The following is a 16,150-nucleotide window of genomic DNA, read 5'->3' on the forward strand; positions in this document are numbered from 1 at the left end:
GTCGACCCTTTTTGTTTGAACATTTCTACCAGTTCTCTCGTGTTTAATATCAAGAACAACCTAAACCTTTTGGAGTAAAATGCAGCTCTCCACATTAACTGTTGTCCACTCTGTATCATGTCTCATTTTAACAGCTGGAGCTCTGATGGAAACTACAAAAAGAAAATGACAGGAGGGAGGCTGAAAACACCAGATTAGACAATAACTAAAATACTTCCATTTGTGTTGGTCTTATTTGAAGTTAAATCACTGGAAGGATGTATCTGAAGTCCCTTTTGCTAAACTTCTCCGTTGACAGGATTTTTTTTCTTTTCGCTCCAATTTTTTTGATATGAAGAGTAATGCAGCTTCCTTTTTTAACAATAAGAACTTTATTGAACAAGATGTAAATTTACACAGTGTAGACAATTACTTATTATTTCGTACAGAAAAGGTAGCAATGTGGAAATAATAGGACAGCAGAATAACAAAAAGTAAAAAAGGGATCAAATAAAACTTTTTAATCTATCCAGCGTGTTCCCTGACAGGCAGAGTGGACATGTATTTACCTGACATGGTGTTTTGGGGTCATTTATAAACTCTGTAACGCTATTTTACATTCAAATCTACGGCGAGTGTCCGTTTTTTTTTTCCCCTCCAAAAAGAGGGCGGGGATGTTTCTGAAAGCCAAAATTCCCGGATTATTATTTATTTTTTAAACTGTAGCGCCCTCTGGTGACCATTGTGGTGGAATACATGGCTAGTTGACACTGTTGCTATGCCAACCGGTTGTCAACAGGCTTCTGCCGCTGGTTCCGTGTGCTGAAGAGTGTGTGTTTGCGTGTGTAGAGATGTCTCGCGCTCACGGAGAAACAGTGATTAAAAACATCATCGATGAAGTCGCGCGGGAGTGTGCGGGGAGAGGGCACGCGGTGTCCGACACCCTGGTGGCTTTCATGGTGAGTAAACCCAACGGACCCGCGGCGCGTTAGGCTGCTCGGTACCGGAAGTTAGAGTAACTCTGTTATTCTTTGAACAACCTGCCGTCCTGTGTTAAAAATACAGAAGTAAAAATAATAAAAGTGTTTATTATTCTCCCTGGTGTCCCACTGTCCGTCTCTCTGATGTCCCCTCAGGTCAAAGCTGTCCTGCTGGACTCCAGAAATGGTTTCAATGAGGACCGAACTCTGACCAGTCAGGACGTCCACAAACTGGAGGAGGTGAATTCATTTCATTTGTTTGATTCAGTGTCCCCTGAATGTTGTCTCTGTTAGTGAAGCCTGTCCTCTAATGTCCCTCTGTAACCTCAGACCATCCTCTAATGTCCCTCTGTAACTTCAGACTGTCCTCTAATGTCCCTCTGTAACTCCAGACCGTCCTCTAATGTCCCTCTGTAACTTCAAATCGCCCTCTAATGTCCCTCTGTAACTTCAGACTGTCCTCTAATGTCCCTCTGTAACTTCAGACCGTCCTCTAATGTCCCTCTGTAACTTCAAATTGTCCTCTAATGTCCCTCTGTAACTTCAGACTGTCCTCTAATGTCCCTCTGTAACTCCAGACTGTCCTCTAATGTCCCTCTGTAACTTCAAATTGTCCTCTAATGTCCCTCTGTCTTCCAGCTGTGTGTGGACAGACTGATGGAGAAATGTAGCCCCGCCCTCGACACCATTAAAATGCAGGTGTTCTTCGAGATGAACTACATGTCTCGACGTAAGTAAATAAAACACTGTTCTGAATGAGTGGAGTGAGTTCCTGATGACTCAGTGTGTTTGTGCAGGTGACTTCCTGCAGGAGGTCCACCGGGTTCTGGAGGCAGAGCTAAACGCGGTGAGCAGGCCGATCACTGACAGCAGGGTGAAGAGCAGGGAGGACTGTGACGCTCTGTACCGTCGGATCACCTCCTACATCCTGCAGCGCTCCTCCATGGGCTCACCTGCCGACAGCAGCGCCGTGCAGGAGGCCACAGGTGACTGACGGGTGACGGTGACGTCGTGATGACCGTGAGCGACGTGTACCTGACTGGTGATCTGTCTGCTTCCTGTTGCAGCTGCCCTGCAGAGCGTCTTCCCTCAGACCGAGGTCGGAGCCTTCACGGTCCTCCTGAAGAGAGACAAGGAGCAGCAGCTCAGTGAGCTCAGCATGATCGTCACGGGGATCTGTCTCTTCAACAGAGCCAGCAGGGGGACGGAGGCGGGGCTCCCCGTCCACCAACTCAGTACACTTTTTATTTCACCGTCAAAGTAGCAGATTCCGGTGATGTCTGAGACGTCCTCGTCACTCCTGATCGGGGATCAGCTGCTTCTGTCTCTGTCCTCCCTGCAGTGCCTGCAGCTCTAGGAGAAGCTCTCCCAGTCGCCAGCAGGAGCATCGAGGACCAGCTGCGTGGGACTCAGAGTCTGGTGTGGAAGTACACCGCCCTGCTGGAGACGCTGACCGACCCAGCCACGCCGGATGGACAGAGGGACGTCCCCGCCGTCCTGCTCAGACAGGCTCTGTACAACGTCAGGCAGCACCAGGTCTTCCTCAAAGTACTGCTGGTGAGCTGTGAAGATCTGGAATTTAATAATGACTTCATTTATATAGAAGTTTTCAGAAACAGGTGACAGCATTTTGTGGGCAGGTTGGAGGGTCAGTAACCACCAGATCAGAAACCTGCAGGACAGAGAAGACTAAAAGTTAATGACATACATGAATATAAATGACATAACAGATGAGAGTTCAGATCGTCTCCAGTAAAAGTGTGTTTTAAAAAGGGAGAACCTGAGGATCAGTGTGACCCTACAGAACAACAGAGGTCATCAATAAGATGTTTAAATCAACTCTGAAACACCCTGACGAGTCCACAGGGTTCTGATTCTGGTCCAAAACTGAGGTCAGGGTCCATCAAAAGGCTGCTGGAGAAATCAAAGATTAAAAACAAACATTGGAGTGTGTAATATTTCTAGGTTCATTAAAAACAAGACCAGAATCACAGTCTGCTGCTCGACGCTGAAAGTAATGTTGAATTAAACACCCAAGATTTGTTGAAATGGGTTTGACCTTTGACCTCATCTAGCAGAGGATCAGGGGATGGCAGGGTTGATGGTGGATGAGCAGGATCTCAATGTTACTGGCGTTGAGTTGGAGAAGGTTTGAACCCAGGCAGTCCTGCAGACAGCTCAGCTTGCAGGGGTCCTTCTCTGACATACAGCTGATGATGTCCCAGGGGGTCGTATATGCAGAAAAAGTTCAACTGGACCTTGAATTGACCCTTGAGGCACACCGTACTAAAATATGGTGTCAGAATAAAGAATCATAGTTATTAGAAGTCATACGACACACAGATTAGAGGTCTGTCTGTTTGCAGTTTATGAACTCAGTTCATGTTTATGTTCCCGAGTAAAATATGTAATAAAATCTAAATCTTTGTGTCCCCCCATCCCTCCCCCAGGCTGATGCGTGTTCCTGTGTGAAGAACGTGGAGGTCCTGCAGAAGGAACTCTCAGCCCAGATGAAGCTGCTGAAGGAGACGGTCCAGTCAAAGACAGCGATGCCGACGGCAACCGTGTTCGTACGTGTTGATCACTGACTTTACTACTATCTATCTATCTATCTATCTATCTATCTATCTATCTATCTATCTATCTATCCATCCATCCATCCATCCATCCATCCATCCATCCATCCATCCATCTATCTATCTATCTATCTATCTATCTATCTATCTATCTATCTATCTATCTATCTATCTATCTATCTATCTATCTATCTATCTATCCATCCATCCATCCATCCATCCATCCATCCATCCATCCATCCATCCATCCATCCATCCATCCATCCATCTATCTATCTATCTATCCATCTATCCATCTATCCATCTATCCTCTAAAGTGACCTCTAAAGGACCAGTTCAGCATATTTGTCCATCAGTGTCATCCTGATGGGAGTGTTGAGTTCAGGGTTGAGTCGGGAGGAAACAGCTGTTTAGTTCTTGGTGTATCCACAGCCTCCTTCTTATCGCCCCTCCTCGTGTCCTCCAGCCGCTCTTTAGGGTTCTGTCCACGCTGTGGTCTGGACTTCAGGATGAGGCTGAGCTGCTCAACATCCTCCACAGCATCACTCTCAACCTGCAGCCCTTCCTGGCGTCGCAGGCCGACATCTTCTCTGCTGCGTACCTGGACGGGCTGCTGGAGACGTCAGAGGTGAAGACAGATGAGCAGAGGATGGCCCGGTCCTCAGGTATGGATGATGTCATCCTCTGTAGTGATGACCTCCTGTTTTATAAAGCTGGAACCGGAAGTAGAGCGGACATTAAAGCGGCTGTTCTTGGCTCCTCCTCCTCCTCCCAGGTGAGCAGGTCGACCCGGCTCAGGTGAACGCTGATGAGTGGCTCCTCCAGGAAACCTCCGCCTCCTCTGAAGAGCTTCCTCTGCAGTATAACGGAGTCTGTGGGTTCACGCTGGTGGACAAGGACGGTCTTCTTCTTCCAGGTACCGTTCCCATCATGCACTGCTGTGACATCACTTACTGAATCCGGCCAGATGGGGTGAAGGTCTGAGCGGACTTTAGATCAGTCTGACACCGCCTCCCTGATCTCCATCCACCAGCACATTTCTTTGCCGTATATGTAGGTCCAGGTTGCTATGGCAACCGGCTTCATTAAAACTGGAGATGAGCTGCGTCACGCTCCGCCTCTAACGCCGGAGCTGGTCGTGGTCCTTCCCGACGAACATGTGACTCCACCAGCTGCAGCTCGTCCAGATGGACTCGTGAGGCTGCTGCTGGGATGCTGCTGATGAGCGACCAGCTCCGGTGGTCCTGTCAGAGCACACATTGATCCAGGAGAACTCCAAGACTCCAACGGGACCCGAAGCTCCATTTCTATTTCTCCTATTGTCTTCTTGCTCTGCGCTGGTGTCTCCTCCCCGTTGGACGGGTCTCATCGATGTCCATCTTGGAGAGAGACATCGATGAGAGACGGATCAGATGTCCGAAACCGCCTCAGCTGACATCCTCCTGCAAACAGAAAGACTCATTATTGATGATGATGAATTAATCAGCCTCAGTCAGGTTATAATGGTGGCAGTCACGTAAAGACCTGCTCACCTTGCCGGCTTCCTGCTTCCATGAAGTCAGTCCCACTGATGGACTTCCTGCGTACTCAGGCAGCAGTGGGTCATAATGTTTTATCTGACGAAGGATGCAGCCCGACGAGCATCCTGAATCTGTGCGTGTCTTGTAGGTAACCCTCACATCGGAGTCCTGAAGCACAAAGAGAAGCTCTACGTTTTCAGCTCCAAAGAAGCAGCCCTGAAGTTTTCCTCCAGTCCAGACGACTTCATTAGAGCGGTGGAAGAACGAGCCAGATGTTCCCCCGAACTCATCCAGCTGCTCAGACTGCACCAGGTGTCCAGCGTGAGTCCGGACTCGGAGGTGAGCGGCCCGTCTGTGTATCAGTGGTACGCCTGTAGTGAGCAGCAGCGACGGGGAGTTCAAACGTATTTTTACGTCTCATCGCACGCAGCAAGGAGAGAGTTTCCCGGCGAAGCCCATCACTAAGTGTGAGATCGGCACCCAGACGGACCTCCACCCGACCCCGACCCACATCGTCAGGTCCTATGAGTGGAACGAGTGGCAGCTCCGACGGAAAGCTCTCAAACTGGTGAGACTCACGGATGTTCAGTTTCTAATCCACAGTCAAGAAGGAGAACACGTGTTTATTACACGTTCTAACATATGAGTGTATGTCAAGCATTCACTATCCTCCAGTTCACCATCAGCAGATGGCCACGCCCACTTTTCTCTACGCCCACATGAGTGCACGTCTGATACGAAGCAGCTCTGTCTTTACTGCTCTTTCAGTATAACAAACTGTATTTTTATTTCTCACAATCCCAGGCCGACCTCCGGACCAAGGTGACCCACTCAGTGCAGACGGATGAGAGCCACCTGAGACGGGACAACGTCTCCCAGACCTGGCCGCCCCGGGATGCTGCCTGCCAGACCAAGAGAGACGGGGTGAGCAACGTGCCCAAACCTCAGGTGTACCTGGCAGGTGTGAGGGGGCAGAGAGACGCACAGGTGGTCCAGACTGACCTGACCCGGGCGGTGGATGAATGATGCGGATCTACACACATTTAAACAAAATACAAGTCCATGTTAGTTTTATCATTCTGCTCCCAGGTCATTTTGATTTCTGTCTGACACCAGCACTTTATTTTTAAAAGCAGTTAGAAACAGGTCGGGATTTAAGAGGTTTAATTAAATACTCCAGAATATATTTGAATTATTAAATAATCTGCCAAGCGTGACACATTTATTCGACTTCTTCCTGTGAATCCAGAGATGGAGGATGTTTACTGTGTAAACGAACGTAAACTCGGGGTGTATTTTTTTGATCTGCTGCTGTTGCTGCACTGAAACATTCATGTTCCAGGGCTGCAGGCAGTCCAACAAGATCCTCATTCAAAAGTACAAATGATATCACCAACTTCATTCAGAGATTCATTTCAGTAGTTGGTGTGTTTGTTTATGTGTCTGACTTAGTTGCTGACTTCTTTCTTAAATGGTTTAGAAACACTGAATTTGTGGTATAAATACAAAATTCATTATAAAATAAACAAATATTCTACATTTTCCCTTTTAGAATCAGAAAGAAGAAACAAAACATCCTGAAAACAAAAAGATAAATGAAATATATTGAGGTGAATTTGTAGGATGTCTGACAAGGATTCAGCTGTAGGAGAACAATTCAAAACACATGAGTTTTTAGAAAATGAGCAGCCGGACTGAACTTCCTGTTTATTTCTCTGGAGGACACATTTGAACTTCTCTCACTTTATTAGTGAGCAAATATTTGAAAGGCAAAGAACACCGTTTCTTTTGCTTTAGCCATTAGAAACTTTTTAAAAAAGAGAAAAAGTTATTTAAATCAAAGTTGGCAGATACAAAACATGATTCAGCATTTTTGAAATTCAAATCGGTAACAACAACAGAAAATATATAAATAACGAGAACAGCAACAATAATTTAAATAAATAAATACAAATAAAAGATACTAATGAGGTCAGAGATCTAATCAGGAAGTCATCTATGTACATGACTGTGGACTCAACGCTTGTTTAGTTTTTACTCATTTTAAAGCTTTCTTAAAATGAATGAACTCTTTCCTGCAGATTAATAAAAGCATGAATGAACCTGCATCTGAAATGTTTGGCCATCATAATTATGCTGTTTTACAGCAGTTCCCTTTTTCGGTCTTGTAATACGAATCCAATTTTAATTTCATCAAACACTAATAAAGTTTAAATATCAGAGTCAGAAAAAGTAGTTATTTTTTTCAATGTTAAATCTTATTTTCATTACGAGGATCGATGTCGTTTATGGTTTTAAAGTGAGTTTCCTCAGCTGCTCGACCAACCACTCGACCAGCAGGAGGCAGCACTACCCGGAAGTATGTCCGGTCTGCGGTAGAAGAAGAAGCAGCAGTAGCAGCTCCTCCTCCGTTATCTACTGCTCCTGTCTGCCTCTGGCTGCTCCCCGGCAGACAGAAGTAGCTGCTGACTGAGCCGGACTGTGATGAAGGATTTCCTGGTCAGGCTGGGCTCCTCGGCAGAGACACGGAGCGCAGTTTATCCGGTGTTTCTCCGGTAAACATCCCTTTTCAGCGGAGCCTGAGCTGCGTCGTTTCTCGGTGCTCGTCAGAGAGGATCCACCGTCCCAGTTCGGTTCCGTTCGACCGTGTCCATTAGAGCTGCCGTGCTCTCGCCATGTCCGCCTCGGCTGGATGCTCCCCGCAGGGCCACAGCCCAGGCCTCGGCCCCGGTATGTCCATGTTCCGGTGGCTGGAGGTTCTGGAGAAGGAGTTCGACAAGGCCTTCGTGGACGTGGACCTGCTGCTGGGGGAGATCGACCCGGACCAGGTGGACATCACGTACGAGGGTCGGCAGAAGATGACCAGCCTGAGCTCCTGCTTCGCTCAACTCTGCCACAAGACGCAGACGGTGTTCCAACTCAACCACAAACTGGAGGTGAGTGCTTCGTGTCACCGGGCCGCCGGTCCTCTGGTCCTCCGGGCCGCCGACACAGTGAGCCTCCTCCCGGTCCTCCGGTGCTGCTGCAGCGGCTCACCTGACCTGTCACTCAACACCTGCAGGTGTAATGTGTCTGGTAAAGAACAGACAGCGATGGTTACAGTCACACAGATGTTAGTGTCTGTCTCCAGAGGCAACATCTAGACCCCCCCCCCCCCCCACACACACACACACACACACACACAAGCAAACACCCCACCCAAGCCAGCTGACCAAACATCATCATGGCGCAGGAAGAAGGTCGGAGCCTGATGAGGAAGTTTAGTCTCGTGATCAAAATCAGCAGCTGGGTTACACAGGTGTTAGTGAGCGGTGGTCTGAGATGTTTTACACACCTGAAACATGTAAGTTTGTGTTAAATTATCGTTGAACAGAAAGAAAGCAGCAGGGGGACAAATCAGGTGAGTAGGGGGCGGAGCTACGACTGTGTTGTAGGCGAAACTTCATGTTGTTTACCTCTGCTGTCCACTGCTCACAAAAACGTGTGTAACTCAGGAACTGATGATGATCCGGTGCTGAAATATGTACCGTTTACTCATTGGTGTTGTACCTTCCTCCTGCTCCGAGCACGTCACGCATCGTTCCCTCGGAACAGGAGCCGTCTCTGAATTTATTGATCCACCTCGGACGGCCCAATTAGAAAAGCACCCCTGCTTTTCAGAGGTCCACATTACAGACCAGTGGACTCGTTCTCTGCTTCCTGGTTCTTGCTGATTAGTTTATAGATTGAGAACTGCCCAGAGTTCTGTTGGCTGATGGTTCTGTCCAGTAGAACATCCAGTTAGTCTCCATCCTCCTTCTCTGATCCAGTCCGGTCTCGGTGAAGCAGGTTAGTCCAGTTTCTGGTGTATTCTGGTCATCTGGACTGGTCCCGATAACCTCCCATGGAAGGAGTCCACGAGGATCCTGATCAGAACCGGAACCTGAACCTCCTCAACTGAAGGAGCAGCGGCAGAAACCAGGTCCTAAAAAACAGTCCTAAATAAAGTCTAGATTTTGTCCAAAACCAGACCAGAACCCCACACTGGTCTGAAACAAAGTCTGAGACCAGCTTTGAAACCAGAACTGAAATGCTTAAACCAGACAGAAGATGCTCCAAAACTGCTTCTGTTAAAATTTTAAACTAGACCCAAAATGAGTCCCAGAACCAGGCTAAAACCACGCCAGAAACAAGTCTAATAACAGCCCTAAACTAGTTCTAAACCAGGTCTGAAACCAGAACCGCCGCTCTCCTCCGAGCTCCCTCCAGATGTCGGAGCTCTTGAAACTCACTTCAGCTGCTCGTATCTGTGACCTCATTCTTTCAGTGACGACCCGAAGATCAGAACCATCAGCGTAGATGGACCGGTACATCGAAGCCTTTGTCTTTATATTATTAGAATAATTAAATCCTGGTGAACAGGTTTCCCTTATCCGGTCGAAACCAGAGAGGAGAACAGAAGGACTCTTAAAAGGACCCGGCTCCTGGTATCCATGGAAACACAAGTTCTTACAACACCAGCAGCATCTATGGATCAGCCTGTTGGGAACGATCAACAGTCCACACACACACACACACACACACACAGCCTTCCAGAGCATGTTGTGATGGAGTGAACATAATCAGATCTACACACACTGTGTCCTGAGGTCTGTGAAGGTAGGCTGTCCTGCAGCACCACCCTGACCCCCTCCTCCTCCCCTCCCTTCTCCAGGCCCAGCTGGTGGACCTGCGCTCTGAGCTGACGGAGGCTAAAGCGGAGCGGGTGGTGGTGGAGCGGGAGGTCCACGACCTGCTGCTGCAGCTCCACACTCTCCAGCTGCAGCTCCACGTGAAGCAGCAGGGCCCGGCGGAGGACTCGGACACCATCAAGGACAGGATGGTAGGAGGACGCACCGTCCACGTTGTCATGTTTCACACGTGTCTGTTTAACAGCAGAGGTGCTGAGGAGGACCACCAGGGGGACAGGAGTTCCTCTATCAGGTCTCCATCCTCATGTTCAGTAACATTTATTCACATAGCTGAGCTCCACCCAAACAGCTGAATCAGCTTCTTTGACGCCTCCTGATCATCATCAGCTGCTGCTACTGCTTCCTCCTTCTCCTCCTTCTCTCAGTTACTGTATTCAACACTAACCTTTGTATTTCTTCACGTTAATATTTACTTCTAGTTGTATTATAACGTGCTCTGTCCTGGCTGACACTGACTCCTCTAATCTTCTCTCTGTTCCTCCTCTGCTCCTCCTTAAAGCCTCCTCCGACACTGGACCACCTGGTGAGTGTGTGGACGATGTCATGTTGAAATGAAGTTGTAGATTAAATCACTGCGAGACTTCGTTCTTTACTTCCTGTTCAGAAACACGTTCAACTCTGTTAAACACTCTGAACATGAGTCTGATCCTGTCTGCTTGGGACCAATAAGAACTTGTTAAACATGGAATAAAAGATCTGAGGACAGATTTTGATCAGATTAAAATGTCTGTATTAATATTGTATTGGTCCTCCTGTGATGAGAGCTCCTCTGCAGTGTTTCTCCTCCTGCTCACCTCAGAGGTTCTTCTTCCAGGAACAGGAGCTGGTGGCCAGTAAGAAGGAGAAACATTCAGAGGCCCGGCTGGACGCAGAGGTCCGACTGTACAAGAAGGAGAACGAGGCCCTCCGCAGGCACATGGCGGTACTGCAGGCTGAGGTGTACGGAGCCAGGCTGGCTGCCAAATACCTGGACAAGGAGCTGGCTGGAAGGTGAGAAGGGAGAGCTCACAGCACCTCCAGCTTAACACCGAGGGTCAATGAGAAGATATTATGTCAGAGAATTACAGCTGATGATGGTAATTATCAAAATAATAACCAGGGATGCAACCTCTCAGTCCTCTGCTGCATTTTACTTACTGTTCTGGTTCTCCTCAGTTTGCTGTCTCCTTTAATCACTCAGTAACTCAGTGCTCACGTCCAAATCCAGCTGAAGGTTCCTAAATGTCTTTGAAGAAAAGAATACTACGAATGATTTCCTCAAAGATTTAACGACATCACATCATCAGGTTTCCAATCAGATCAGTCAGGTCCACCGCTGGCTCCTCCGCCAGCTCGTCCAAATATGGTCGCTTCCTGCTCCAAACCGCTCAGAACTAGCAAGATGGTGACGGACAGAATCTGAACTGGAGGCTTCATAATGTTCACAAACCAACGATGACATCATTGATGGTTGGCTTGGACCAACATAGAGAACATAGTCCAGATAAACTGTCAGTCATTTATAATATTTAATCCATAAACTAGACTTGATTTAAAACATCTGTCTGTCTGATGCTTCGCTCTACAATCTGCAGCAGGATGGAGGTCATAGCTGCACTGACCCAAACACAACAGAACCATCTGACCAGCTGAGTGTTGAGCATCCTCCGTCAGACAGTCCCAGTGATTTATTGTCCTCATACAGGATCCATCTCTTCATCTTTCAGACCTCATGTTTGTTCATTAAAAGGCATCTCGTGACATCATGACTTCCCGTCTGTCCTGCAGGGTGCAGCAGATCCAGTTACTGGGCCGGGACATGAAGGGTCCGGCACACGACAAGCTGTGGAACCAGCTGGAGGCGGAGATTCACCTCCACCGCCATAAGACGGTAATCCGAGCCTGTCGAGGCCGCAGTGACCCCAAGAAACCTCTACCAACTCCCATGGGACATGTGAGTGTGGAGCCGCACAGCAGGGGGCACCGCTGAGGCTTTCACTGTTTATTCAATGTCTGTCTGTGTGACTGCAGGACCCCGACATGTTGAAGAAAACGCAGGGAGTCGGGCCGATCAGGAAGGTGGTGTTGGTCAAAGAGGACCACGAGGGTCTGGGGATCTCCATCACTGTAAGAAACAGACTCTTTATGTTTCAAGCACTCATTTTATAGAGACGGGAGAGCAGAGAGAGAAACGAGGAGCAGAGAGAGAAACGAGGAGCAGAGACAGAGAAAAGAGGAACAGAGAGAGAGAAACGAGGAGCAGAGAGAAAAAAGGAGCAGAGAGAGAAAAGAGGAACAGAGAGAGAAACGAGGAGCAGAGAGAGAAAAGGGGAGCAGAGAGAGAGAAAAGAAGAGCAGAGAGAGAAACGCAGAACATGGACAGACGGGTCGATGGGGCAGTGAGACCTTTCAACAGCTCATCACTGACTCACAGCGAGACGTGCTGCTCAGGCTCCGCCCTCCGTGTGGCCGTGATGTCATGCGTGTGCTTTCTGCAGGGTGGGAAGGAGCACGGCGTTCCCATCCTCATCTCGGAGATCCATCCCAGCCAGCCAGCGGACCGGTGTGGAGGTCTGCACGTCGGAGACGCCGTCCTCGCCGTCAACAGTATCAATCTACGAGACGCCAAACACAAGGAGGCCGTGACCATCCTCTCCCAGCAGGTAGCACACACACACACACACACACACACACACACACACACACACACACACACACACACACACACACACACACACACAGTGTAAGCCCCAGAGACTCTGAGGGTGTGTGTGTATGTGTGTGTGTCAGCGGGGGCAGATCGAGTTCGAGGTGGTGTACGTGGCTCCGGAGGTGGACAGTGATGACGAGAATGTGGAGTACGAGGACGACAGCGGCCATCGCTACCGACTCTACCTGGACGAACTGGAGGACAGCAGCACGGCCGCGCCCAGAGACGGCTCTGCATCCCTGCAGGGTACGTTCACAAACTGGACCTAATCACTGGCATGATGCTCACAGATCCACAACACGTATGAAGTTAGCATGTAAACCCACAGAAGGACAAACCTAGGAATGTAATGCAGAATCCAGGGATTTATATCCGTGTCGCCTAAAGTCACATCCACAAAAATGCAGAGCAGTTTGTAAATATGCAGAACTCACTCTGTAATTATGAATTATAATTTCACATGACATTTTATAGGTTTCTCTACAAAAATGCATAGAAAGATATATTTGCACATTAATGGACCTCTTCATTTTAGTTAAATTAATAAGTAATTCATTTTCAAATTTAAGAGACTGTATATAAAAGTGTTCGTAGCTTCCAGGTCTGAAAAATGAGGCCGATACAGAAGTGCCTTAAACTGCAATACCACCGAGTGCCACTAGAGGTCGGCTCCAAAAAGCCTCCAGCTCCATACACTCCCATTCAACTTCTCTCATCGAATACAAAGTGAATAAAATGTGTCCATCAGTTATCTCGGTGTTGTTAGCTAAAGTCGCTCCTTCTTATTAGTTTTCTGGAGGTCCATCTGAAAATAATCCCTCATTCATTAGAAAAGAAGATTCAAAAAGACCTGTTTTTGGGGGCGTGTCTGTTTGATTGACAGGCCTGTGGTGCAGTCAGGTTACAGTTATTTGTGGGCGGGACATAGCATCGTCGGGTTTCCAATCAGATCGGTCAGATCCACCGCTGGCTCCTCCCCCAGCTCGTCCAAATATGGTCACTTCCTGCTCCAAACCGCTACGAACTAAGAAGATGGTGACGGACAGAATCTGAACTGGAGGCTTCATAACGTTCACAAACAAACGATGACATCACTGATGGTTGGCTCCAAAAAACCGGGGCTCTATGATTGACAGTGTCTCAGTTTGCCCAAATATCCTGACTCCTGTCTCAAAAGTACCAAATTATGTTTTTATTAGAAGAGATTACAATAGGTTGTATTTTTTTCTTTTTTCCTCCCAGCTCTGGAGAAGATATCCCTGAGCAACGGGCCGGAGAACGGAGACACCGGGGTCTCCAGCGAGACTCCGTCAGTGGAAACCCCCTCCAAGCCTCTGGAGACTGAATGCTCCTCCTAGACACTCCGCCCGGTTCTCTGAGGACACCAGGAGACACCAGGAGACACCAGGACAAACTGAAACACAGAAATCAAAGACAATCCCAGGGACGAGGAGGACGATCTGCAGCAGTGTATTTCCCTTCTCTGGGGGGTCATTGTGGGGGTGGAGGAGGGAGCCATGCTGGATGGGGTGGGGATGCTTTATCACAATACTAATCAGAGCAGACAGAACAAGAGCAGCAGATGGAGGAGTGACGGAGGCACGGCAATGTCAGAGAAGAGGAGGATCTTAGTCTTCATAGAAAACATCTTTCAGGGGTCACTGTTAGTGATTCTGTCTCATCCCACAAGGTCCCAGACAACACGGTTATTATCAGTTTCTCGCATATAAGTGATCAGCGCAGTTCATGAATGTCAACCTGAGAAGATGTGTTAAAATTCTGCCCGTCGTCAACTAAACACCTTTTCAAGCTTGAAACGCATTTAAAACCTATAGGAAGCCTCCAGATATCATAAAGCAGAAACAGGAACAGAGCTAACGCTTTCTTTTCTTTATGTCTCGCTGTGAGAACATTTCACTGCTTCTGGATCTAAAGTCTTATTCTCTACCTGATGTACAACATTTTCATATTTAACCAACTATCCTATCAGTAATGTTTGTCCATCATAGAAACCTGTGGAGACTGTGGCTCTGCTCACACCTGGTGTTGGTGCTCACACCTGGTGCTCACCTGCACTAACGTGCCTCCAGTGAACGCGCATGAACAGTTAGAGGCAGCAGCAGGTATTTAACACCCAGACACTTCTTTCCTCTCTGGATCTCATTTTAATTCTACGTCTGTTAGAAATTTATTTTACTGTTTTGTAAACGTCTGAACACTCCCGTTTGTAATTCCTAACTTGAACCGTCAGACCCGACCACGACCACTCAGATTATTGAATTATTCCGGCTGGTCTGAGAGGGCAGGGCTCTGCGCTGCGCTGAATCGGTGAATTGTGCGAGGGGCGGGGCCTCTTCCACAGCTCTGTGTCAGAAAATAGACAGACAGGAAACAGCTGATTTATAGACACCAGGAAATCTCTCTGCCTCTTGCACAGGTCAGCTGTCAATCACACAGGACAGCTGTCAATCAAACACAGGACAGCTTTTCTATTGGATATTCATTCAATTAATTATTCTGATGACATCATCTGAGCGGGCGGTCCTTCAGTTTGGTCCAGGACACATTCACACTGATAAAACAATGTGGTCTGAGCAGACCGGTTCTCCGTGAGTCCTGGGTGTGTTCACACCTGGACTTAAACTGTCCTCTTGTGATCGGATCACCCAGGTGTGATCGGATCACCCAGGTGACTCTCATGTCCCTCTCACGTCCCCGTGCATCACACAGCATCCTTCTGTTCTTCTTCTTCTTCTTTCTTCTATGTTTTTAGACAGCCTGCTGTAACCCCTCGCATCTTCCTGTCCCAGGTCCTCTAGGACATTAAAGTGACCTCGGAGACCCGTCCTGTCCCATCCCGACCTGTCCCGACTATAAGGTGGTAGTAGGGTGGATCATTGCTCTGCCACAGCTTTTTAACATTCACTAGCATGTGGCATGTCACAGTACGTTGAGTATACAGGTGTGGGCACAGTGACCTGTGAAAACAATCATTTTATGGGCGGAGGCTAACGTGTGTGTTGCCGTATTGTGCGTTTAGTTTTTGCTCATGTTGATCTTCTCTCAGTTCTGTTGTAACATGTGTTTGGTCAGGAACATGTCACAGTGTACCGCAATACAACACAACAAACCGCTGCCCCCTGGAGGACGGTTCAGACCTCTGCACTGCTGACCTCACTGTGCCCCGCCCCCTCACCTCTTCTCACCTGTTCTCCCAGGAACACGCTCAGCCTCTGACCCTGCAGCCTTCTCCTCTCCTCTCTGTTTTGTTCTTCTTTCTTTGCTGCTTGGTTCGTATCGCTCAGCTCTCGACATGTTGATGTGCATCTTTGCATTTAATGTATTCAGCTTCTTTTTTAGCCTTTTAAATAAAGGTCTGGTTCAGATTTGGTTTGTTTGTAACTCAGCTGAAGTACTTTAATAAACGTCTCGGGACATAAATTAGAACATGTTTGGACCCGAAGGAGGACTGATCCAACCGGATCTAAGAACCGGTCGGCACCACTGGACAGAACTTTAACACAGTTATATAAACGTCTGCACAAATAATCACAATCAGCTGGCCTCGGTGCACACTATCAAGTTCATCATGGAAATAAAGCAAATAAATACTACATTAAAAAAAAAAAACATAAATACACATGAAGTACATCACTAAAATATTCAGTGATTAAAA

The 16,150-nt window shown here is 47.8% G+C and overlaps 2 protein-coding genes across 3 annotated transcripts; both read left to right on the forward strand.

Moving 5' to 3' along the window:
• The first annotated feature begins 778 nt into the window (after window positions 1-778).
• Window positions 779-7,279, forward strand: cfap206 (cilia and flagella associated protein 206). The gene is made up of 12 exons (XM_069161576.1): window positions 779-938; window positions 1,116-1,199; window positions 1,599-1,689; window positions 1,757-1,945; window positions 2,027-2,194; window positions 2,302-2,516; window positions 3,410-3,529; window positions 4,002-4,200; window positions 4,311-4,451; window positions 5,204-5,394; window positions 5,486-5,623; window positions 5,860-7,279. Exons 1-12 carry the CDS (start codon window positions 831-833, stop codon window positions 6,079-6,081), a joined length of 1,866 nt encoding a protein of 621 aa, XP_069017677.1. The 5' UTR covers window positions 779-830; the 3' UTR covers window positions 6,082-7,279.
• A 189-nt stretch (window positions 7,280-7,468) lies between these two features.
• gopc (golgi-associated PDZ and coiled-coil motif containing) lies at window positions 7,469-15,860 on the forward strand. 2 transcript variants are annotated; one of them, XM_069161582.1, is made up of 9 exons: window positions 7,470-7,991; window positions 9,749-9,916; window positions 10,285-10,308; window positions 10,600-10,775; window positions 11,553-11,718; window positions 11,796-11,891; window positions 12,263-12,427; window positions 12,555-12,720; window positions 13,717-15,860. In XM_069161582.1, the coding sequence occupies exons 1-9, from the start codon at window positions 7,731-7,733 to the stop codon at window positions 13,830-13,832; spliced, it is 1,338 nt and encodes a 445-aa protein (XP_069017683.1). In that variant the 5' UTR covers window positions 7,470-7,730; the 3' UTR covers window positions 13,833-15,860. The 2 variants fall into 2 exon arrangements, with proteins under 2 accessions (XP_069017684.1, XP_069017683.1); XM_069161583.1 differs by lacking the exon at window positions 10,285-10,308 and having other exon boundaries at window positions 7,469-7,991.
• The last annotated feature ends 290 nt before the right edge of the window (window positions 15,861-16,150 follow it).

This window comes from Embiotoca jacksoni, unplaced genomic scaffold, assembly GCF_022577435.1.
Source record: "Embiotoca jacksoni isolate LCO1_2020_lvr unplaced genomic scaffold, fEmbJac1.0.p SCAF_29, whole genome shotgun sequence".
In the NCBI taxonomy this organism is placed as follows: Eukaryota; Metazoa; Chordata; class Actinopteri; family Embiotocidae; genus Embiotoca; species Embiotoca jacksoni.

What these genes read in the sequence shown, in the direction of transcription:
- gopc (XM_069161582.1), top strand. Translation starts at nt 7,731, where the DNA reads ATGTCCGCCTCGGCTGGATGCTCCCCGCAGGGCCACAGCCCAGGCCTC. An exon ending in TACCAACTCCCATGGGACAT is followed by an intron (nt 11,719 to 11,795) that starts GTGAGTGTGGAG and finishes GTGTGACTGCAG; the next exon opens with GACCCCGACATGTTGAAGAA. An exon ending in TGACCATCCTCTCCCAGCAG is followed by an intron (nt 12,428 to 12,554) that starts GTAGCACACACA and finishes TGTGTGTGTCAG; the next exon opens with CGGGGGCAGATCGAGTTCGA.
- cfap206 (XM_069161576.1), top strand. Translation starts at nt 831, where the DNA reads ATGTCTCGCGCTCACGGAGAAACAGTGATTAAAAACATCATCGATGAA. An exon ending in CGCCGTGCAGGAGGCCACAG is followed by an intron (nt 1,946 to 2,026) that starts GTGACTGACGGG and finishes TTCCTGTTGCAG; the next exon opens with CTGCCCTGCAGAGCGTCTTC. An exon ending in GCTCCCCGTCCACCAACTCA is followed by an intron (nt 2,195 to 2,301) that starts GTACACTTTTTA and finishes TCCTCCCTGCAG; the next exon opens with TGCCTGCAGCTCTAGGAGAA.